This window comes from Candoia aspera, chromosome 3 (assembly GCF_035149785.1).
Source record: "Candoia aspera isolate rCanAsp1 chromosome 3, rCanAsp1.hap2, whole genome shotgun sequence".
Lineage (NCBI taxonomy): Eukaryota > Metazoa > Chordata > Lepidosauria > Squamata > Boidae > Candoia > Candoia aspera.
This window is the reverse complement of record NC_086155.1, coordinates 110,494,927-110,517,919: the sequence shown is the minus strand read 5'-3', so window position 1 is coordinate 110,517,919 and position 22,993 is coordinate 110,494,927. Positions and strand designations below refer to the sequence as shown.

Below are 22,993 nucleotides of genomic sequence, written 5' to 3'. Positions count from 1 at the left end.
TGAAGGATACAATAGTGGCGAGAAATTCTAAATATGAGACAAACAATATTAGGTAGTGTGGAGAGTAGATCTTTAGAAAAAAATCATTACATTAAAGTAATAAATAAAAGTAATAAATAAAAAGCAAGAAAAGAGTGACAGTAGAATGACTTTACTGTAGGAAAGTAAAGAATAAATTCTGTATGATAAAATATTCAAAGAAAGATTAATTTCCCAATAGAATGAATGAAAAGAGGATGTAAATAAAGAGGGTGTGGAGGGTATTTGGGACAAATGAAGTATGTTACAAAGTGTCACAAAAGTGAGTAGAGTTATGCTGATGGGAAATACAACCTGCAATCATTCACTCCATTTTCCCTATTAAACATGAGTACTCTGGTTATGATGGAAAAAAAAGTGAGGTGAAAGGTCCCCTGTGCAAGCACCGAGTCACGTCTGACCCTTTGGGGGGATGCTGCTTTCGCAACGTTTTCTTGGCAGACTAGAGCGGGGTGGTTTGCCATTGCCTTCCCCAGTTGTCGCCTTCCCCAGCAAGCTGGGTACCGACCTCGGAAGGATGGAAGGCTGAGTTGACCTCAGTCGGCTACCCGAGACTCCAGCTTCCGCTGGGATCGAACTCGGGTCGTGGGGAGAGTTTCAGCTGCGATACTGCCGCCTACCACTCTGCACCACACGAGGCTATAACACATAACACTCTGGTTATGGATACATTAATTTTCAGATCTATACATCATGTTGTATCATACAGTCTATTTAACTTTGCTGCAGTTCATTTGGGGTCTTAGCCAACATTCATCCAATCAATACACCTCTAATGTTACCACAAGCATTCCTTCATAAATCCTTATTTTATTTCATGTTGAACCATTTGCTAAGCATTTCATTTATTCCCATGTATGCTTTGTTTCTGTCATATTCTCCTTTGCATTCAGCAACCAACCTTTGACTCCATATTCACACAAAACATTCTCCATTTCAAGCCTATTTACTTTATTATACATTTTCTTTAAAGCTACATGTGTACAATAAATTCTTTTGGTATGAGTGAGTTGGAGAGAAGATTTTAGATCAGGTCTACCTTAGGGAGTCTTTCTGCTGCTCTTGGAGTAGCAGATGCAATCTGTTGTTTTTCTCAATATTTAATTCCCTCCTCCCCTATAATGGCAATTTTTGTGTACAACCAAGTTACTGGTAGAAGTGCTTTCAAAGATATTTAACTATTTGCAAGAATTTTCTTCACCTTTTGCTTTGATATCAGACAGTGAGGAAGGGATTTAAATACAGGACATGTGGGCATTTTATTTTCTGATTTGATACTATTCTTTATTGCACATGTCTATGAATAACCATTTAATCTTTGTTTATCAGCCTGTATTGCTGCCCATATGAACAACACACACACAGCTTGAAACAACAGTATTGACATCCTATTCTTCCTCCAGTTACAAAACTCTAATAGTTGTAATGTGTGCTTAACTTTAAATGTTTCTGCACAGCTAGATGGGTAGACATGCAGTTACCAAACTTAAAAGAAACACTTAAAAAAATTCTCATGCACATCTCCTTTTTATGAAGAGTTCTTAGGCCCAACAAGGATTCTGACTTACCAGGAAAAACCTTATTAATGACAACTGTATACTCCTAAACTAGTTTTCGTGCATATTTCCTGCGGTTTTTTTCATCCACCTGCTCCAAGTACCAGGATCCTGGGAACAGGTCATCCTTGGATCCATGGGGAGTGTGGTCAACTACAAAAAAGATGGAGCAAGAGGTGCATGAGTAAGAAGAAACAATGTGTTGATACCCATAATTTTTTTCAAAGCAATCCTCACTTGTTCTTCCTTCTACTACATGCATTTACAGTGCATTGAAGAGGTAGGAGAGCATTCTCAAAATTATGATTCCCCTTCAAATGTCCAGAAGAGATTCCCACATTTTCAGTTCTGGTGCTCAGGAATGTGTAATCTTTTTATTCTGGGCTGCTTAGCAATAGTAAAGATCAATGCTAAGAAACAAGGAGGGAAGATCTCCTTGGAGTAAAAACATTTGTACCTCATAGAAAATGACGTCATGGCATGGGAAATCAAGTTGGTCAGGGAAACCCCCAAATCACCATGCAATGTACAGTAAGTGCCCTGTAGAGCAGAGGAGTGCTGCTTCCATGGGCTCAGAGCCAAGCTCTGCATAGAGGAGTACAGAAATGTCCTTGAAAAAGAAATTCAGTGACTATTATGTCAGCATCAACTTAATCTGGATAGACAGGAGGAAGTGAGGAAAAACCTCCAAGATTGCCCCACCTTGATTTCTTTAGTATATGAGGGGCAGAAAGAAACTCCCTCAGGCTTTTAAGATGCTGCTGAGTTCCAGTAGTTCTTGTGACTGTTTCCTGTCCTGGTCTACCTCGAAGGGCCAACAGTTTGTTCAGCATTTTCAGACACACCTTCTGAAAGTAGGGAGGTCAAGAACCATTTTTGTGATGGTATTGCAAGAATTTTAATGGCTGAATGAGTTCCTTAAGTATCTTCAAGGATTAAGGCACCATTTTGTCCCTTCACCCACCCCATTTCCAAAAATGGTCCCCAAATTTTGGAAGCCAACCATTTGGGAGGGGGGTCTGGAGGCTATTCAAGTGAAGTTGACAGATTGGAACAGCCCACCAGATGGTCCTTTTCTATCACTGCTGTAGAGCAAAGGAATCATTCCAGCTCAAGAGTGTACCTTCAAGCAGTTCTTTCACTGGGTTCACCAATCATGAGGTAGAGAGGTAGAATCTGATATTGTGCATATTTGCTATGAAAAATATTTGCATTAGAAGTACAGAACATAAATGGCTTTGCAAGAGACTTCCACAAGCAAAAAACTAGATTCCTAGTCCTGTCTGCTTACCAGAAAAAGCTACAGATTGCCATCTTTTTTCATGGATAATTTGAGAGAAAGTGGACAGATGACACTGGTGCACACAAGGCAAAGCTAAGACTATATCTTCTTGAGCTCACCTGAACTATGAGTATCCTCCCTGAGTTTCATAATCTCAGTAAACTTTTCAGGGGGAACACATTTCCGGGAGTCTAAGCGAGTCTCTAGATCTGAAAGACTGGATACCAATTTCTCCAGAGGTGAGCCTGGAACAAAAAGTCAGATACCTTTCAGTGAGAAAGCTGATGCTGTCTTGAGACACAACAGCTTCATGCTTCAGTAGGACAGTACTAACTTTCCGGCCCTCTAACCCAGTATTTTTCAACCTCAGCAACTTTAATTCCCCAGCCAGAGTTGAAGTCCACCCATCTTAAAGTTGCTAAGGTTGAGAAATGCTGCTGTAACCCTTCTGGGCATAGTGTGAGTTAACAAGCTTAACCTAAGTATTAAGGTGAGGTAACACATTCAATTTAAGGGTTAGGGTTAGGGTTAGACCTCTCTAATTCACTGAAGTATAAGAAGGGGGAGGCGGTACAGCACAATCAGACTTGCAAGATTCTGTTATTATAGCCAATCTCAATAAAAGTAGTTTTAGCTATCCTGTGGTGTTGATTTTTTGGTCTGGTCTACCTAGTGGTGCTGACTGTAGCTCAGAAACACTTGAAGGACCATTGTTCTCTCCCCCTCCCCCCAATTGTCATTGCTTGCAGCAAGTCTCAGTTCTTATTCTGCTGAGTGCAGCATGTATGCCCACTTCTCTAGCACACATATGCCTGGCTCTTTCTCCTCTGTGGCATGGCTCACCACCTGCCTCCAAATCCTCATCCATTCCCAGTACAGACATTCGGTTCAGTTCTAAACTGCGCTACAAATAAAGAAAGCATGCAGAGTACCACTGTGTTGGATTTCCTAGGTTGTATCGTACTTGTCTTAGACAAACCCAAAATTCCCTCCAATCTCAGCCCTGTTTATATGTGTGCCCCCACCCACTCCTGCTGTACCATATTTCTGCCCGTGCATGAGAGACCTTAGGGCAGATCTAAGCTTGAGTTCCTTTAATGTACGAGGCACTATGGTGGTGATTCAGGTTTTCTAATCATGTGACAAACAGAATCATGCAATGTGTTCTGTTTAGGATATGAGCATGAGGCACATACTCAGGACTGAGGGAGAAGTAAGAGGGGCTGAAAAGGCCATGTGTTGTGGGTACCTATTGCATTGCAACTGTAGATTCCAATTGCTGCTGGGTTAGTTTTAGTCTCGTTTTCTGTCTGCGAGTTTTATAAGTTCAAAACCTCTCTTCCTGCTCATTTGATGCAGGTTTTTTTTAAAGAAAGCAATCCTTTCTTATTAACCAATCCTTTGGAGAAACAGAAATTGAGGGCACCCTTTCCCTCCCATCATCCCTTTGGCATTTTGCACATTCTCTAATCAATTCACTATCACATTTTATTAGAGAACCAGTCCACTCAATTTTATAATCTCTTAGCTACTTTCACAAGGCAGATTAAAAACTCCCCAGCTTGTTTTCCCCTGTTTATTTAAATTATATGTATCTTCTACCCTGAGTAGGGGGTTGGACTAGATGACCTCTATGATACCTTTGGCAGTAGCCTGCAATTTGGTAACACATTGTACTCAGGGATCACCCAGAGGTTCTCAGGAAAAAAGAGATTTTGTAAAGAAAAGGATCAGGAAAAGAAGATGGTGCAGGCATCATATAATGCACCAATGCGTATCACTGTTGGGATGTAACACCTATACATGTCCCTCCTTGGGTCAGTTCTCTGACTTTATTCAGTAACCCAGAATCCAGAGATGAACCTGATGCAGTGTTTATTCCTTTGTCAGGAAAACAAAACAAAATAAAACAAGACAATATGTACATAAAATGTTATCTCTGAAACACCTTACGTGGCTTGTTCAGAAGCCCATTCCAGTAGGCTAAAAGTATGGGAAGAAATGAAAAAGATTTCCAAATCCACCCTAAAAGACTCACTTAGAGCAGAGTTCTGGGATACTTTCAGGGAGAACATGCTGGCTGCCAATCCTGAACCATAGGAGAAAACCCCAATTCTGGATCCAGCCAACTGCTTGGCAGAATACCTGCAAAAATTTAGAGTAAATAATTAGCAAGGAAGTTCCAGGGGGAAAGACCATATTTCTTCCTCCAGTAGCTTCTCCATCTGCATATTGTGCCTCTATGAAATCATTCCTTTGTGAAGATGACAATTATGTATTGTGCTAACTCATTCTGGCATGGATGGGGATGCAAAAATGTCTGGAAATCTGGAGGCCATGGGCGGGGTGGGGTGGGGTGAGGTGGAATAGGGGAAAGAAAAAAGATTGGATAAAATTAAATTAGTTACAATGATTCATCCTCTGATTACACCTAAATGTATTTCTAGCAAGAACAAAATAAAGCATAAATACACATAGAATTTCAGTGTCAAAAGGATAAATAACTAACCCTGCTTCAAGCAAAATTTCAAACTACCCAGTACTAGGCAGGGAGCTCTAAACTGCTGAATCTAAACATTTGGCATTGCTGTAATTTTTTTGAAAAAATAGGATAAAATAAATGTTGGATATAAAGTTGTATATAAAAATCTAAAACATATTGTCTGGATAAAAACAGTTTATTTATTTATTTTATTTTATTTTTCCATCGCCCATCTTGTGCAACGACGACTCTGGGTGGTTTACAATGAATAAAAGAATGAGGGTTCATTATAAAATATGATAACCAACACTTTGAATTGGACCCAGAAGCAAACTGGCACCCAATACAGCTTGAGGAGCAATGGTGTTATATGTGCCCTCCTTGGGGCTCCTAAGGCTGCTTGTGCAGCTGCATTCTGCACCAGCTGTAGCTTCTGGATACTCTTCAAGGGTAGCCCCATGTATAGCGCATTGCAGTAGTCTATGAGAGAGATGACCAGGGCATGAGTGACTGTTTGGAGAGACTCCCAATCCAGGAAGGGGCATAGCTGGAGCACATGAAGCTGTGCAAAGGCTCCCCTGGCCACGACTGCCACCTGCTCTTTGAGCAGGAGTCATTAAGTCCAGGAGAACCCCCAGGTTCCACACCAGGTCTGTCTGGGGCAGTGCAACCCCATCCAGAACCAAAGATGGTAAATTTCTGGATGCCCATGAGCCCCCAACCCACAACCACTCCATCTTGCCAGGGTTCAGCTGAAGTTTGTTGTTCCCCATCAGGGCTGCAACTAGGGTGGGGGGCAACCGGGACATGTGCCCCAGGCGCCATGCTGGTGGGGCGCCAAAATGAGCGCGGAGGGGTGCCAAAATAGGTGTGGAATCCATGTTTGCCTCGGGTGACACAGACCCTAGTTGCGGCCCTGTTCCCCATCCAGACCCATCCAGACCCCATACAGCCTCTAGGCACCGAGAAAGAGTGGTCACAGCATCACTTATGTCACTCAGGATGGAGATGTACTGTATAGCTGAGTATCATCTGCATACTGATGATACCTCACCCCATGGCGACAGATGATCTTGCCCAGCAGACTCATGTAGATGTTAAAAAGGAGCAGAGAGAGTACCGAATCCTGCAGCACCCCGCAAATGAGGGGCCACAGGACAGATCTCTCATTACCTATCAACACTGATTGGGATCGGTCCTGGAGGAAGGAGGTGAACCAGGACAAAACCACGCCACCCACCCCCAACTCCCTGAGCCAACCCAAAAGGATACCATAGTTGATGGTATCAAAAGCCACTGAGAGATCAAGGAGAGCCAGGATGGATGCCCTGCCCCCATCCCACTCTCACCAGAGATCAACCATAAGTGCAACCAAAGCTGTTTCCATCCCATATCCGGGCCTGAAACCTGACTGAAAATGGTCCAGATAATCTGTTTCATCCAGGTTCCTCTGGATGCCACCACTTTCTCAACTACCTTCCCTAGAAAGTGGGAGACTGGACGAAAATTGTCCAGAATGGTGGGGTCCAGTGATGGTTTCTTGAGGAGGGGGTGCACCAGTGCCTCTTTAAAGGCCACTGGAAACACCCCCTTCCCTAAGGATGAATTCACCATTGCCTGGACTCACCCACCCATCACCTCCCGAGCTGCCTTCACCAACCAGGCAGGACAGGGATCTAACTGGTAAGTGGTGGTGTTTACAGACCAATGAACCCTGTCCACTCCCTTGGGCCCAACAGGATCAAACTCTTCCCAAATAACCAGGTAAGTAAGCTTCCCAGGCATCTCCCCAGACCCTGCTACATGCTTGGCATCCAACTTGGAATGAATCCGAGTGATTTTATCCTCCAGATGCCCAGAAAATTCCTCAGCACAGCCCTGTAGGTAGGTTTCTAAATCCACCTTCCCCAAAAGAGATCAGGTGATCTTAAACAGGGCCGTCGGTGGCATTCTGCAGATGCAATAAGAGTGGAGAGATATTGAAGTTTCGCTGCTCTTACTGCCACAAGGTAGGCCTTAACAGCGGCTCTAGCTTGTGTTTGGTCAGGTTCGGTCTTTTGTCTTCCTTCAGTAGTAGTCTAGGTGTCTCTTAATCCTCTTCAGAACCCTCAGCTCCTCCATAAACCACGGGGAATGTCAGGCTCGATTGGACAAGAGAAGTCACATAGGCGTGATCCTGTCCAATGCCCTGGCCGCCTTCCTATTCCAGGCAGCAGCCAGGGCCTCCGCTGGACCATGCAGCAGATCCTTGGGTATAACCCCCAGCTCCCTCTGAAACCCTACTGGGTCCATCAGTCACCAGGGGCAGACCAACTGAATGGGTCCTGCCTCCCTGCGGAGGGGGGCAGCATAAGAGAATCTCAAGGTCACCAGGGCGTGATCTGACCATGACAGAGGGGACAGCTGTAACTTTCCCTTCAGATCACATTGCCACTGCTCCGACAAGAAAACCAAGTCTGGTGTGAGGCCACTGTCTTGAGTCGGGTCCCAAATAATTTGGGACAAGCCCCTGGCTGCCATGGTGGCCATGAACTCCCAAGCTGCTTCCAAGGCACGCCCCAGGGACGGCAGGTTGAAGTCCCCCAGAACCATAAATCTGGGGAACTCCACCGCCAATCCCGAGACGGCCTCCAGCAGCTCAGGCAGGGAGGCTGCTAGGCATCAGGGAGGCTGGTACAGCAGCAACACTCCCAACTGTTCTCGGGAACCCAGCTTGAAGAACAGGGTCTCACAACTGGCCACCTGCGGAGCAGTGCCCCTGGAGGCCACCAGAGACTCCTGGATGACAACAGCTACCCCTCCTCCCGTGCCCTGGGGTCTCGGCTGGTGCCATACCGTGAACCTGGCTGGGCACATTTCAGTTTCCAATGTCATAATATTAGGGACCACCAGTATATTTGAATGCTGCAGCCATAACACTTATTTAGAAGAATTCATTAACTAGGATGTTATGAACTAGGATGTAGTTAAGTGAGATTTTAATAAGCAAGAAAGCCATTTAGTCATTTGTTACACAACATTTATAAAACTTTAATAGCCAAACTACTCTTCTCTTGATATGACATGTTGAAGAAGGGAAGGGAATCGGATTCTCTCACTGCCTTCTGTGGTGTGAGATCATGCATGCAACTTACTGGGCCAAGAGAGATGCCAGGCAGCCATACACCGATGGGGTATACATGTTGCCATTGCGGGCAGAAAGGAAGAGAGAGGGCTGTGTTTTCTGCTTGAACAGTTCCTGGCTGGCCTTCTGAAAAGCTTTGTCCACCTCCTTACTGGAGTAGGTTTCCTCCAACTTCACATTGCTGAAAGAGAGCAAGGGCATCTAGGTTTGCCTCAAAGTGATAGTAAGATTCTTTTGAATGACTTGGACCATATGTGTAGCTGCATTATGTTTTTAAAAATTTGTTTCTAACATAAGTTACAATAATGAACCAAACCTTTCATTATATCAGATATAGATAACTTTGTTAAAAAAGGAAAAAATATTTTACCCAATAAAGAATTATGCCCCATACTTCTTTCATTATAATTTTGCCCCATTAAAGAATGCATTAATACCAAATTGCCTGATCATAAAATTTCATTTCAAAATCCAGCTTTCCTGAGAAACTGAAACAAAGTTTTTCCTTTTTTAACAAAGTTATCTACATCTCATATAATATAGATATTCTTATCATAGTTCGTTACAAGCTGTGCTTTTATCCATTGGCTTTGATTTCCATATTTTATTTCTCTTGTGATGGACAATAAGTGGTCAGATTTTAATGACTTTTCTAATAATATACATGCATTAGTTAACATATTTACATCAGTATTATTTTTGTTACTAACATTTGATTATTATTTCTGCAAATGTAGCTTTGGAATTTAATTGGATCTCCTAGTCTATGATTTTCTTTATTTTTGTCATATCTCTCCAACTTTTTAAAATCTGTAGATGATAAAGTGCCAACAGGGCAGCACATCTGTGTCCCTCATATATTCAATGTGTCACAAGAGGATATTGAGGACTTGTAGACTGACATAGCCTACACTTTTTTATTTTTGGATTATTGTCATTAATATTAGATAACATCTCAATGTTTCAAACAATAACCTCCCATCCAAATAAATCTTTCAGAAATATTGTTTATTATCTATTAATATTATTCCTTTTATAATATTTGGATATAGCTTTTAATTTGTAAAACTGATTACAAACATAAGAATTGTATTAAGAGTTGACTTAATCATATAAAGGAGAATATAGCATTTGATGGAATTTTCCTCAATGTATAGAAATTATTTCTGTAGAAATGACTATTTCAGCTAAATTGTCTGGTTTGTCAGTACCCAGGAACATTAGTAATTACTGCTGGTAATTTCAACACTCGTATTGGAGAGTCAGATGCATTTTTACAAGCTCATTTTAATTGGTCTCTTCCCTCAGATGAAGTAGTCTGCCCTTGAAGTAGTAGGCTCACCAATCTAAAGATAAACACTGTAATAGGGTAGGCCCAGCTTATAGATAGACTAGACTTGATCATACGAAATGGCTCTGTTAGAGGAGACTTAAAGGGGAACCAACCTTCTGCGGTTCCAAAAGAACAAGAGTGGTTGATTATTTTACGGTTCCACACCCTTATGCTCATCTAATAACCTATTTCTGTGTAGGGAGCTGCCCAGATAGTGATAGTGAATTTCCCATTCATCTGCCATCTGAATGCTGAAGTAACTGTTAAGTTCCTAGCTGTAGCTCACTGTTTCTCCAGGGCCACATCAAAAAGACTCATTAGAAATAAATGGTCTTCCAGAGTGGCAAAAACGTGTCTGCTCTGTTCAATTCAGAATCCCTCCTTCAATTCCTTCAACAATTATTTTTAGCAGACTCCTCTGAACAGATGTCATCACGTTACCAGTCTATTATCCACACTTTCCAGGCCCCACTATCTAGACTTCCATTGATTAGTTCTAGCCCCCTTCATGTGAGATCCAAACCTTGGTTTGACACAGTTTGTTATAAAGCAAAAAAGGCCCTTTTTACTGCAGAATATATTTTTCGATCTGACGACTCATTAGGGTCCTTTCAATCACTCAGAGAGCATAAGAAGTTCTATAAACCGCTTATAAAATCTAAGAAGGAACAGCACCGAGAGAGGATTGGGGGAGATTAATTGCAGCAGCTCAGCTTAAGAACCCTGCTTGGTTCTGGCACCTAGTTAACTGCTCTCCTATGGGTGAATCACTTACGGCCCATCTGCCAAATACCTGCAGATATTTGGGAGAGTTACTTTCAGAACATTTTAAATCCAGAACTATCACATAATCCAGTGGTGGTTCCCCACCTAATGGTAATTTCTCCCAAATGGCCTCCTGTGTCTGTACCCAAGGCTAAGGATCTCATTGTACAACTGAAATCTGGGAAAGCTCCTGGAGGTGATTTCATCCTTCCACAGTTGCTAAAAGAAAATAAAGATTGGTGGGCCCCAGTGCTGGCTGTTCCTTTTACTTATATTAATAGCACAGCATGTTTTCCATCTGAGTGGAATGAGGCCATAGTTCTCCCTATCTGTAAGAGCACAGGCAATAGATGTAAGTCTGCCAACTATAGGCCAATTAGCTTGCGTAATGCAATAAGCAAATTACATGCAAAGTATCTTTATTTAAAACTGTTGGATTGGGTCCCAAGTGAAAATATTCTTATTGAGGAACAGGTGAGATTTACAGGGGACTGTTCAACCTTAGACCACTGTCTGGTATTGTACCATTTAGCTGAAAAATACACTTCACCATCCAAAGGCACACCTTTTGCAGCCTTTGTGGATTTCAGATGAGCTTTTGATCTGATTCCGTGTCAGAGAGGCTGTGGCAAAAACTTCAGGAATCCCCAATGGATAAAAGATTGCTCCTTCTTATCCAGACTCTTTATTCTAACACCTCACTGAGAGTTAGATGTTCCCCTTTGGGATACCTTTCTGGAACTGTTTCCACCAAAGGAAGAGTAAGGCAAGGGTGTATTCTAGCCCCCTTACTTTTTAATTTGTACATCAATTCAGTTCAGGCTCTCTCATCTTCTAATCATCACTCTCCAGTGTTAGCAGATCGTGAAATTCCAGTCTTGCTATATGCAGACAATGTAGTAATTTTGTCTCTCTCCCAGGTGGGAATGAGAAGGGCACTGAGGGCATTGGCTTCCTTTTGCTGAAAAGAACAACTTGTAGTAAATTATAAAAAAACTAAAGTGGTAGTGTTTACACGACACAACAGGAGGTTACAGAAATGGCAGATTCATGGGAACCCGATAGAGCAGGTATGTACTTATAAATATCTTGGGGTGCTGTTCCAGGCTTCCTTATCTTGGAGCACACATTTCTCTTATCGGGCAAGTGTGGCCCAACGTAGCTCCACAGCTGTCTTAAGATTCTTCTATTTAAAGGGGGCACATTTTATTCCTGCAGCTTGCAAGGTTTCTCTTGCTAAGGTCATCTCTCAGCTTCTTATGGAGAAATTTTATAAATTTATTTTTTAATAAAATTTTATTTTTATGAATTTGCATTTTTATGATGTTTAATATCCTGGAAACTGTCCAGTCCAAAGTTGTACGAGCAATACTTGCAGTTCCAAGATGCATCAAGAATGCTGTTTTTATGGGGACTTCTGGTGGGGACAATGGCTGCTTGATCTGTTTTTTTCCGCTGTCTGCGAACTGACCTGTCAGAGTGGCTTTTTTTCTTGGGCTCAGGCAGGCTTCAAACGGGCATGTGTCATCATCTTATCTCTCTTCAGTTCTAGTTCTGAAATTTCATTGGGCTTTCACCTTGACCAGCAAATTGGATGCACTACCCTCTGTCAGGGCAGTATAAGAACACCCCTTTTCGGCATGTTTATGTCCATGTGGAGATGGCTTAGTGGAATCCCTAAACCATATGCTCTTTTGTTGCTCTCTCTATGGGGAATCAAGGAAAATATATATTTATCCCATTTTAAAGAACTACCTGGTAGAGAGCACAATGTCTATCTGTCACTGCTTCTATCTGACCAGGACCCTCATATATCTTTCAAGGTTGCTCAATTTTGTGCTATCATGTGTTTTATCCATCCTACCTATGGTTGAAGTTTAGCACAAATTTTAGTGATTGGCACTGCCATTTGTACTACAGTTATTATAATAATGTATTTTATTTTATTATTATTTTTTAAAGTTTTATTAATAATAACAGGTCTATATATTTTATTGTTGTGCTTTCTGGCCCAAAGGTAAAAAAACAACAACTAAATTTAAACTAGAAATACTCCCTGAAGCACTGTGGTATCAGTTCAAGATGATGCAGTTAGAAGCAGGTGTCCCCCCTCTGAAAAGCTAAGGAATCTCTGGTATCTCCCATTAAAAGGCTTGCCTTTCCTTTCGTTTACAGTACTGGAGGGGGGATCCTCTCAGCCTTCACTGACCTGAAATCCTTGAGCCCTTTGTAGATTCCACTGTCTGTGTCTGGTTTGGGAGATGCAAGGAAGTCATTCAACAAGATCCGCGCCAACGACTTCTGCACCAGCTTACAAAAGGGTGTGTGGAAGATCATGAACTGGAAGTCTTCAAGAGTACAGAGTTTGTTTATCCCAGCTGCTCAAGTAAAATAATTTAAAGGTTAAGAATAAGAGATATAACTTGGCAACCACACCCAAAGCGAAGCATGTTTTGTAAAACAGATACAGAGAATCTCTGGCCAACCAGTTAAAGATGGCCTCTGGAAGGAGGAGGATTCTCCAGTAGGCCTTCAAACTTCTTCTGTAGACCATACTCCTCTCTCTAAGAAGCCCTTACTTCTGCAGCTTGGTAAAACCTCATCCTCTGCTCCATAACCACCAATCCTTCCTGTAATTATGCAGAATACAGGAAAATTCAATTATTTGCTATAAATAAATCCTTTGCCCTTCCTCTTGAGCCACTAGTTGAAGAGGGGTGGTGGGGCCTGCAGCCTTGCTTCTCCAAACTGCCTCCTTCTCACCTCTCCTAGAATATTGACGTTTTCTAAACATAGGACAATAACAAATTCATTATTACATAAATCTAGTTCACTTCATAAGTATTTTGGGTTTTATTTCTGAGAGGTGAAACTTAGAAACATACAAGGTGTTTAGAGAGTGAGGAAGAAAAAGGAAAATGGGAGTGATAAGAGGAGATATAAGAAATGAAGAGAGAGAATTGCTTTTGAAAGCAAGCATAAATAAAGTGTAAGTAAGGCCAAAGAGTCTTCTTTCTGGAAAGGTCAGCCTATTGCAGCAAAAACAGCTGAGTCACATGGCAACTCAGAAACTCTATTCTGACAAAGACAATTGTACTTCGGATCTCTTCCAATTCTATAATTCTGTAATTTTGTGATAGTTCTCACTTCATAAGAGAGGTTTAATTCATCATTTGTACCAGTATTAATGTTTCCCCGCTTATTCCTACACCATCATTTTAAACACCATCAAGGTATGTAAAATCTGTTAGGCTGTATCTCTTGTATTACCTTACAGGGAAGTCACCTAGGAACAGGGACAACAGAGGCCAGATAGGGATCGGCAAGGGGGACAGTGAATTTTCATGTTACGTATTGCTTTCTACCAAGTCAAGGATAGGCAGAAACCCTTTAACTCAGTCATGAGGAAAGGCCCTGGAATAAGGAGAAGGAGTGTCTTCCTTACTTCAGGATTCCATTGTTGAACAGAGCTATCAGTTCAGGATTCTTTCTACTCCCTTTCCACTGCCAAAAAATTAATCTAAAACAGAGATTAGTTAGTTGTAAGATCATGGTTCCTTTCAATAGGATTGCACAAGATGAGGACTGTTTCTCTTTTATTCCCTCTCTTATTTACTATTCCCTTTCCACATCTTAAGTACAACTTCCTATGGGTGGGGCTCTATAACAATCCATACTTGCATAAAAACAGAGATCAACATTAAAGAGGATGGGGAAAAACAGGGAAAGGCTTGGCTTTCCAGCCACACAGACCTTTCTGCCATTGGCTTTCAATTTTCTTCCGATATGTGGCATAGCACCGATCAAGAGCCCGGAAGTAGCACTGAATGGAAAGCTGTCCATCTACCATAGGATATTCTGAAGCCAAGTCTGGCTTATAGAAGTCATAGACATGCTCCATGTGGGTTCCTCGGAGACCTGGGGGGGAAGAAGATGCCATAGACTTTCTAAAGCGTATCAACAGAACCATGATCTTCTTTGCACTGTGACAGTTGAAGTTGTGGCAGAGATTCAGCTGTGGAGTCCTTGGTGTTCTCTGAACTTGGTTGTTTTCTTGCAGACATTTTGTTACCCCACCAGGTAACATCTTCAGGGAGTGGGGTTTGCTCTTTGTTTATATACAGTAGCTTGCAGTTACCTCGTCAGGTAACGAAATGTCAGCAAGAAAACAACCAGGCTCAGAGAACACCAAGGACTCCACAGTTCAACCCTGAGCTACAGATATTTTCTTCTAGAGATTCAGCTATTTATTTATTTTTAGATTTATACGGTCACTCATCTCACCAAGCAACTCTCACTGGGAAATATATGGCTCTTCCAAAAAGATTCTGATTTTTCCTGCTGAGAAAATTGGAGAGACCTTCCTGGGTATTAAATGTAAGCAATGTTTATAATAATTAATGCAATAAATATCCAATACTGAGAGTTGAATATCTCAGTCTCACTTAATTTTCAGATGCCCTGTCACACCCACAAGCTCCCAGCTTCGGCTTATGGTCAATCACTCCCAGACTCTTGTCAGCCCCCCTTGCTTTCTACCTGGGTTTTCCAGATAGGTGCAGCTTGAGCAGACAAGACACACAGCCCTGGTCAACAGCCGGGAAGTAATTAGGGACACACCCAAATAACTTTCAACCAAACACTGAGGCCCAACAGGTTCTTTGAAATACACGGAGACTCAGTGAATTTAAAGTAACAGCAAAACTTTACTGGTTGCAAGATACATTGCTCTTTCTCACACGCACACGCACACACCCACACTCATCCACACTTACCCACGCATCCAGCTAAGCTGCCAGGCACTAGCTAGAGGGACAGAAGCCGCCAAGTCTGGGTCCAAAGATGACTCAAGGAGTGGGCAGGCTTTGGGACCCCTTTTATCCCCCAAAGTCCTTTCTTTGTTGGTTCACAGGTTTGGTAGCTGTAGATGGGGTTCAGGGGTGGTGGTTCTCCATGTGCTCAAGCCCAACTTCCTTTGTCTGGTTCAGGTGACATTTTTCCTTTGTTTCCTTAATTACTTGCTTCCTTCTTATCTACCTCCCTGAAGGGATCTTTTAGACAAGTTTCCTTGCTTTTGTCCTCTCTGCCTATGTGCCTGCTCTATCTTTAGATAATGGCAGTTTCAGCCTAGTCTGACATATTCCTTCCCTTGGCATCGAGTTACACAGGAGATGCCACAAAAATGGGGCTCACTCATCACCCACTCAGAGCATAACAGGTTTTTTAAAGTATTCTTGCCAATAGGTTTGAACAATTTTGAAGAAATTAATATAAAGACAAATAATACAAACAGCAAGATTTGAACAATTTTCCTTTTAAGTTGGATTGATGGGCTTCCTTGCATGGGAGGCAGGGTATATAGAGAGGTCAAGTGCCCAATGGCACAAGGCCCCCCCTGAACTGTAGGCTGGGCCATGAGTATGAGCCTCATGCCCACATAACAAAAAGAAACCTTTAGGTGAAAATAAAGGGGTGGAGGCATAGGAGATATTGTAGACCTTTTCACAGGTAGAAACAGGAGAGTTGGAGGGCAATGGATGTTTACACTGAGTTGCATAAAAGATTCAGGGTCACTCTCCTCTGCTTTGTCCATGGTTTTGGTTCTGGAGAAGATCCGAAGTGAAAAACATTCCCTCCCACGAGTCATTAGTAAAATTCTTCAAAGCAGCAACATCTCTTAATGTCTCTAGGCTTGAGGGAAGTCCAAAGAAACAGGTGGATGTGACCCCTCCCAGTGTCAAAAGTCACCCCACGCAAAAAGCTGAGCTGTTCAGAGATGCTTGTGCCAATTCTGTGAAAAAAAATGTTAGAACTGTGCTGCAGGGCTTCTAGGCATTGTCCCAGGAGTATTTGGATGTAGGTCTTCATGGCTTGGATCCTGTGGATAAAATCAAAAGAGAGAGGGAGGGGGGACAAAAAAAGCGGGGGGGGGGACAAAAGAGGGAGCAGTGCCACCCTTGGTTTGATTCCAGGTACACTAGGGGGGCAAAATTACATCAAGGACTGAGTGTGGTCCCAAGGCTGAAATCTGGAGTGGCAGGCTCCAGTGACAAAAGACCTGTCGGTACAACAAGCTTGCAATGGTGTCTGCAATATTATTGCACGCGCTCATCTCCATTCCCCACTCTCTGCCTGATTGCTCCAAAAATTCCTATTCCTGCTGCCTCCCCCACTTTCTTCCCACCTATCTTTTATTACTCTCACCTACCCCACACTCTTTATCTTACTCTCCTCTACAACACTCCCAACAGCTTTCCTCGCTTCTCGCAGATCTGTTTCCAAAGTGGCTAAGTCTAATGGGTAAGCTGCATCCATGCGCCCAATCCAAGATCACTCGGGGCGCTGCAGCCCACCCAGCACTCCTTGTAGAGACTGATTGCTCCAAGGGCGCTGCATGATGTCACACATCGTTCGCCCCTCATCCCTGTTATTAGAGGGCTCTGTTCTGGCTATGAATTGATACCATAAATAGCGATGGCAAAATTCTAAGGGGTCCTCTTTCCCCTGTCGATCCCAAGGTCTTTAAGCCGTAATCATCAAGTCCTGCACCATGTTTTGGAGCCCCTGTAAGACACTAAAGCGGTCACCGGGATTGGGGGGATTGGGATGTCGCCGGTAAGTGTGCCGTTTGGTGTGGACTTCAAGATATGGTAATACAGCCCGCTCAATCTCTTGGTCAGACAAATTGTACTGGAGGCTGAGTCGATGTAGCCTCCAGGTCCATTTGAGGGGGTTGGGGCTCAAGGCCCCCAGATCTGTAACAATCTGTTTCAGCTCTCCTCCTGATAAAGGGGTATGGGTGACTACTTGTTCCCACTCTTCCCATTGCTGGTTTTGGGCATCTCTGCGCCTTGTCTGTGCTCGGGTTTCCACTACTGCTATTGAAGCCCCAGGGAGGTGGTTGCTTAAGTCCTAAAAAGACTCCTTCCCATCAAAGGGAAAGTCTGGGGTTTCATCAAGGTCTGAGCCTGTTAAGCAGGCAACTTGGTAAGATTGTTGCCTTATTTGTCTGCGCAGTTCCTCCACCTTACTACATTCTCCACATGCTCTGTGCTTATTCCTCGCAGAGGTCTGCACAAGGTCCTTTAAAGCTTCAATTTTCAGTTCTTGCACAGCATGTTTTTGTTGCCATTCCTCTTCCTTTCCTACACTATCCTTAAGTTGAGCCAAGGTCTCCCTTAGTTCCACCATTTGGGTCTTTGCTCATTGAGCAAAATCTAGTTGTTGTTATTATTCTTTAGTGTAAATAACCTCAAGACAGAGGTAGTAGGCATGACAGCTAGCACAGAACAGCTAACTGTGCAGACTAAATCATGTTTGGACATGTCTAGACATGAGCCCAGTCTATTCCTAACAGCAGTTCCTGTCAGAGCTCACTGTATAAACAGTTTAAGTCTATATTCCCTGTATTCAAGTTAAATATTAGATTGATTGTTAGGGTGATATGCTTATCAACATAATGGTATCCTGCCACAAAACTGTGTAAATCATCCTGATACTTTCAGCTATGCATGTGGTGAGTTAACATTTAAAACTCAGAAATGAAACTACACCCCACTTGTCAAAAATGCTATGAACTTTATTATGGTTGTAAAGTGGCTAACTAAGAGAAGAATTAGGCCTACACATTTGCTACATAATATGTATTAGACTTCTAACAGCATGGTTAAAGGGTTTATGCTACATGACGTTCCTATGGTTTGGAGAGAGCCAAAAGGCCATTCATTAGATTGTAATTTCTGCATAACAAGCACAACAGGGATCACTCTAGAAGTAAGCACATTGTGAATTACTCTGATTTACGATCTGCAATGAAATCAATTCTACATCGTGAGCAGTTGCCTTTTCCAAATCCTCCAGACTTTTAGTGACAGTGAATCTACTGGTGATAATGATGATGCATATAAAGGGCAGATAAGGGAAAACATTAATTCTAACCCAACATTTCAACTTATTTGCTCTTCAAATGAGTCACATTTGTTGACACAAGGGGATCTGAATGATCTTGTGTGATCTGAACTTGTTTGAGAAGCAGGCTGAACTTTTAGATTCAAGAGTAAAGGGCTGAAGGGCTGGAATATGGAATATGGAATCTGCTATAATATGAAACATTTGTTTTTTTTTTACAGCTGCCATGATGAATTTAACAAGAAGATGAACTAGTGTTTTATTTGTTCAGTTATGGAAATTCTTGGCCATAAACACAGTTTAAATGAATGGCACTTGTTCACTAACTCCATGAAATTTAGCTGTCCTTCTTCATAATGCAAATAAATTACCGTCTGCATTGTTAGCCAATGCTGCTAACCTGAAAGAGTCATATGAAGACATGAAACTACTTTTGGAAAAGATCCAGTATGAAAAATATAAATTGAATATTGGTGGAGATCTGAAGGTCATTACAGACCTGCAGCTTGAATACATAAAATACTGTTGTTTTTTGTGAGTAGGACAGTAGGAACAAGAAAAAACATTACATTCAGAAAGAATGCCCAAAAAGTACCTCACTTATTCCAGGAAAAAAGAATGTGGTAAACAGTCTGCTTGCTGACCGTGAATTTCTTCCCAATTAGAAAATATGTGGCCTTTCACACGCCATTTGAAAACTAACCCCAGCCTACCAAAATTCTGGTTTGCAGTGGAAGTTCCTTGAGGAGAAAAGGCTCTCCATCTTTTAAATTTAATCTCCCCGCCAACCCATCCCCACAGTACATGTAGTGGGAAAATACCTAAAAAGGGCTCTTGGTATGACATGTAGCAAAAGTAGACTGGGGGGTGTGGTGGCTCAGTGGTTAAGACACCAGGCTTGTCAACCGGAAGGTTGCAAGTTCGGCGGTTCGAGACCCAAGCGCCGTGTGATGGAGTGAGCTCCCGCACTTGCCCCAGCTCTTGCCAACCTGGCAATTTGAAAGCATGCAAACGCAAGTAGATAAATAGGTACCGTTTCGGTGGGAAGGTAACACCGTTCCGTGACTGTCATGCTGGCCACGTGACCGCGGAAGTGTCTTTGGACAATGCTGGTTCTTTGGCTATGAAATGGAGATGAGCACTGCCCCCTAGTGTCGGACATGACTAAATGGGAACCTTTACCTTTACTAAAAGTAGGCTGTTCCCCTAATCTTCCATATATGAGGTCTGAGCCAGCATTAGCTTCGTCCAGAAGCTGTTCATATTTCAGATAACACAAACACAGTTCCCTCTCTTTTGGGGTGGAGGTGGAGGGGTGAGGGAGAGGTAGAGTAAGTGTGGTTTTCGACATAAAACACAAGCAGCTACTCTGAGAATACCCTCTTAAGCATACTAATGTCTCAGACACAAAGGGTCCTTTTTTGCAGATGAAAAGCCTATTATGAAGGAGAAAAGCAGCTTCCCCCCAGCAGCCTTCCACATTTCTGAAATAGATACATTTTATCATCTCTAATTTGCTTTCTCACCAGCAAGTTATTTTTAATCTCTCCAGCAGACGTCACTTATGTTTAGTTTATCAGACTGCTGCATAATTAGCAAGGCCCATGAAGTCTGACAGAATCCCATCTTTGTCATAGTCATCTTTTTCACTTGCAGCATTATAAATTCATAGCTCTAGACTTGTTCTACCCTATGTCAGCCCTGCAGGGCAGTGAGACTATGAATGTGGCTGCCATAATGCACTGTTGCAACAGGACTCACGTTGAAGAATCACCTTCATTATCACCTCCCCCTTTAAAGGAATTGTTTCCATCCATTTCATGTCATTTTTGTGCAATGAATACTCCATCCCACAACTGATCTTTAGCTGAAATCCATAATCTAAATATTGTAAATATTTTTACTCACCTCTTTCTAAAACCAGAGGAGCATTTGGTCCAACCAGCATAGCCACAGCTCCAGCTCCACCAGTTGGTCGTGCATTCCCAGTGGCATACACAGCAATATCCCCGCAAACCACCAAGGCATAGCGTCCTGGCATGACAAGAGCATCACCAAAGTGTCAACACTAATGAAAAGAAAAACAGACAAAGCTCTTCCTGATTTTCTTCATAAAATGGGTCAAAGTTCATTTGTAGCTTCAACTCCAGCAGCTGTAACCTATTCAAGAACATGGCACTTTACAGGATAACCTGCCAATGTTTCTGACCCTCAGTGACTTTAAGATGTGTGGACTTCAACTTGGGGATTCTGGGAGTTGAAGTCCACACATCTTAAATTTGCTGAGGTTCAGAAACACTGACCTAAGCCAAAAAAGAGAGGCCTTGCCCCAAGGAGCAAACTTTTGACAGCAGAGAGCCAACAGAAATACAGAAAAGTTGAGCAAAAAGTTACAGGACAGATGAACCACATGCAGCTGAACTCAGTTTCTGTTTGGGGAGAATTAAGATTTAGTGAATGGATACACAATGGAGATGTTTTAAAGGAAGGACTTAGATAAAAAATGCATGTGATGAATATGTTAGGGTTTTTTTCCCCCTCCAACATTCTTTTTTCAGCTGGAAGATGTGGCAGTGGAAGCTGCAATCCACTTTGGGAAATCTGGGTGGGGAAGACCCTTCAACCATTCCCTGTTGGTGAGAAAACAGCTATGGTAGAAATCACAGCAACATCAGTCATAAGACTTATAACAGTCGTAACAAGGGTAGAGAGAAAAAAAAAATCCACACAGTTCTTTCAAGGCAGATATAGTTTCCATATCTGCATTTTGTGCTTTAAAAAAGACCTCAGGGGGCAAAAATGTCGCAGCTCAGTATTATGGTGACACACAATGCCACATTGTGAAATTGTAGCTCCTTTAGCAAAAATTAGCCATTTCTGTTTTTTAATAAAACTAGTAATATTCCTGACAGCCTCTCTGAGAATGCCTCTCCACCTAAGGAATGACCAAGTGACCACTTTAAAGTGGCTGGGGAGTCTCAAAGCTCCCCAGCCTTACCTTTGAACTCTACCACAGCAGTGGTAGAACAGAGGATGAGCTGCTGCCTAATCAGCTGTCTGTTTTCAATCTAGCCACGTATTTACCTACAGATTTATATCACATTTTTTGTACAGGGATTCAAAGCAGCATACACAGTGCTCCTTCCTCCTATTTTTCCCTACAACAACAAACCTGTGAGGTAGGTTTGGCTGAGAGTGACTGACCCAAAGTGAGCTTCTGAGGCTGAGGGTCAGCTAGAACCAGTGTCTCCCCACATTGGTGGTCCAGTTAATGGACAGCATTAGTTAATTAATTATACTTACTTAGTGGACAACGTTAGGACTGTTGCCTAATTTACTGACATAATGGCAAAGGGTAGTGACACCAGGAATGCCATCTCATACTGTAATCCCCTATTTGCTCTATTTAATTCCTCCTGAATGTGCCCTGGTTCTCTGGGGAAGTGGCTGAGAGGGGGGAGTTTATGTACTGTTTGCTTTGTTACATTAGTTTTGCTCCTGTGACCCAGTTGATGGTCACCAAGTGGTCCAGCACCACGTTCCTTTGCCTCTTCTCTGCTATCCTAGAATGGGTGCAGGGATTTTGGGCCATCTGCTTTTCATAAGCACAAGGTGGGGAAGGGATATTGGAAGGTATATCTGATGGTTCTCCTGCCTCTTCATCTTCTTTTTCTACAATGAAAGTGTTATGGCTAATTCTTCCCAACCCAAGGTCATTTGCTGTCTCTGTCAGTCCCAGATCATTATCTTAACGTGTATGTCAACATATATTAACAGATTGCTTGGGCAAAAAATAGCACTGTGTCTGGATAAGATCAAATCGCTTACTCACCGGCAGCCAATAATTAGGGCCACATATAAGATAATTTTATCAGAAAACTGAGTTCTAGTAAATGTATGTAAGGTAAGGTAAGGTCTAGTATAGTAATATTACTAGTAAATCATATAATTTTTTTAAAGCATGGCTTAGAGCCAAAATATGTGTCAGGTGAAAAGACACTGCCTGTACAGATAAATAAAAATTAGGATATAAATTTTTATATAAATTAGTAGTAATGCAATTTGAGGAAGAACTGAAAAGGTACAGAAAAAAATTGGGCTGAATGGATCAGTGAATAATGGAAAAAGCAGGACTGACAAAGGAGAGAATTCAAAGTAAGAAAAGAACTGGAAAAAAACCGGAATTGGGTTTTGAAGCTTGATATATTATAAGAGTTGATAATGGAATTAAATGGAAAAGGAAAATTGGAAAACTGGAATAAGATTAGATACATTAAAGCAAAATAGCATTTGTAGCAAGAAAAGTTCTGTCTCCAGCACTACTTTGTTGTTGAAACTCCAGCACCACACGATAATGAATTATATGTTGAGAAAATTCTGAAAGTATTCCCCTTTCTACCTGCTGCTGGAAGTGTGTATGTTATGACTATATTATTTATTTATTATTTTTATATTTATTTTCTATCCTGCCTTTTTTATTTTTATAAATAACTCAAGGCAGCAA

The 22,993-nt window shown here is 42.1% G+C and overlaps 1 protein-coding gene across 2 annotated transcripts in view; it reads right to left on the bottom strand.

The window, feature by feature from the left end:
- The window catches only part of HMGCS2 (3-hydroxy-3-methylglutaryl-CoA synthase 2), a 28,515-nt gene that overhangs the window by 2,163 nt on the left and 3,359 nt on the right, over window positions 1–22,993 (bottom strand). Inside the window, exons 3-9 of one of the 2 annotated variants that reach the window (XM_063298577.1) lie at window positions 20,398–20,523; window positions 14,335–14,499; window positions 12,791–12,959; window positions 8,494–8,664; window positions 4,916–5,022; window positions 2,997–3,122; window positions 1,608–1,748 (exon numbers count right to left, since the gene is read on the bottom strand). In XM_063298577.1, the coding sequence (XP_063154647.1) occupies window positions 1,642–1,748; window positions 2,997–3,122; window positions 4,916–5,022; window positions 8,494–8,664; window positions 12,791–12,959; window positions 14,335–14,499; window positions 20,398–20,523 (971 nt within the window). In that variant the 3' untranslated portion in view covers window positions 1,608–1,641. The remainder of the gene's footprint in view (window positions 1–1,607; window positions 1,749–2,996; window positions 3,123–4,915; window positions 5,023–8,493; window positions 8,665–12,790; window positions 12,960–14,334; window positions 14,500–20,397; window positions 20,524–22,993) is intronic. The other variant, XM_063298578.1, reaches the window with a different exon arrangement.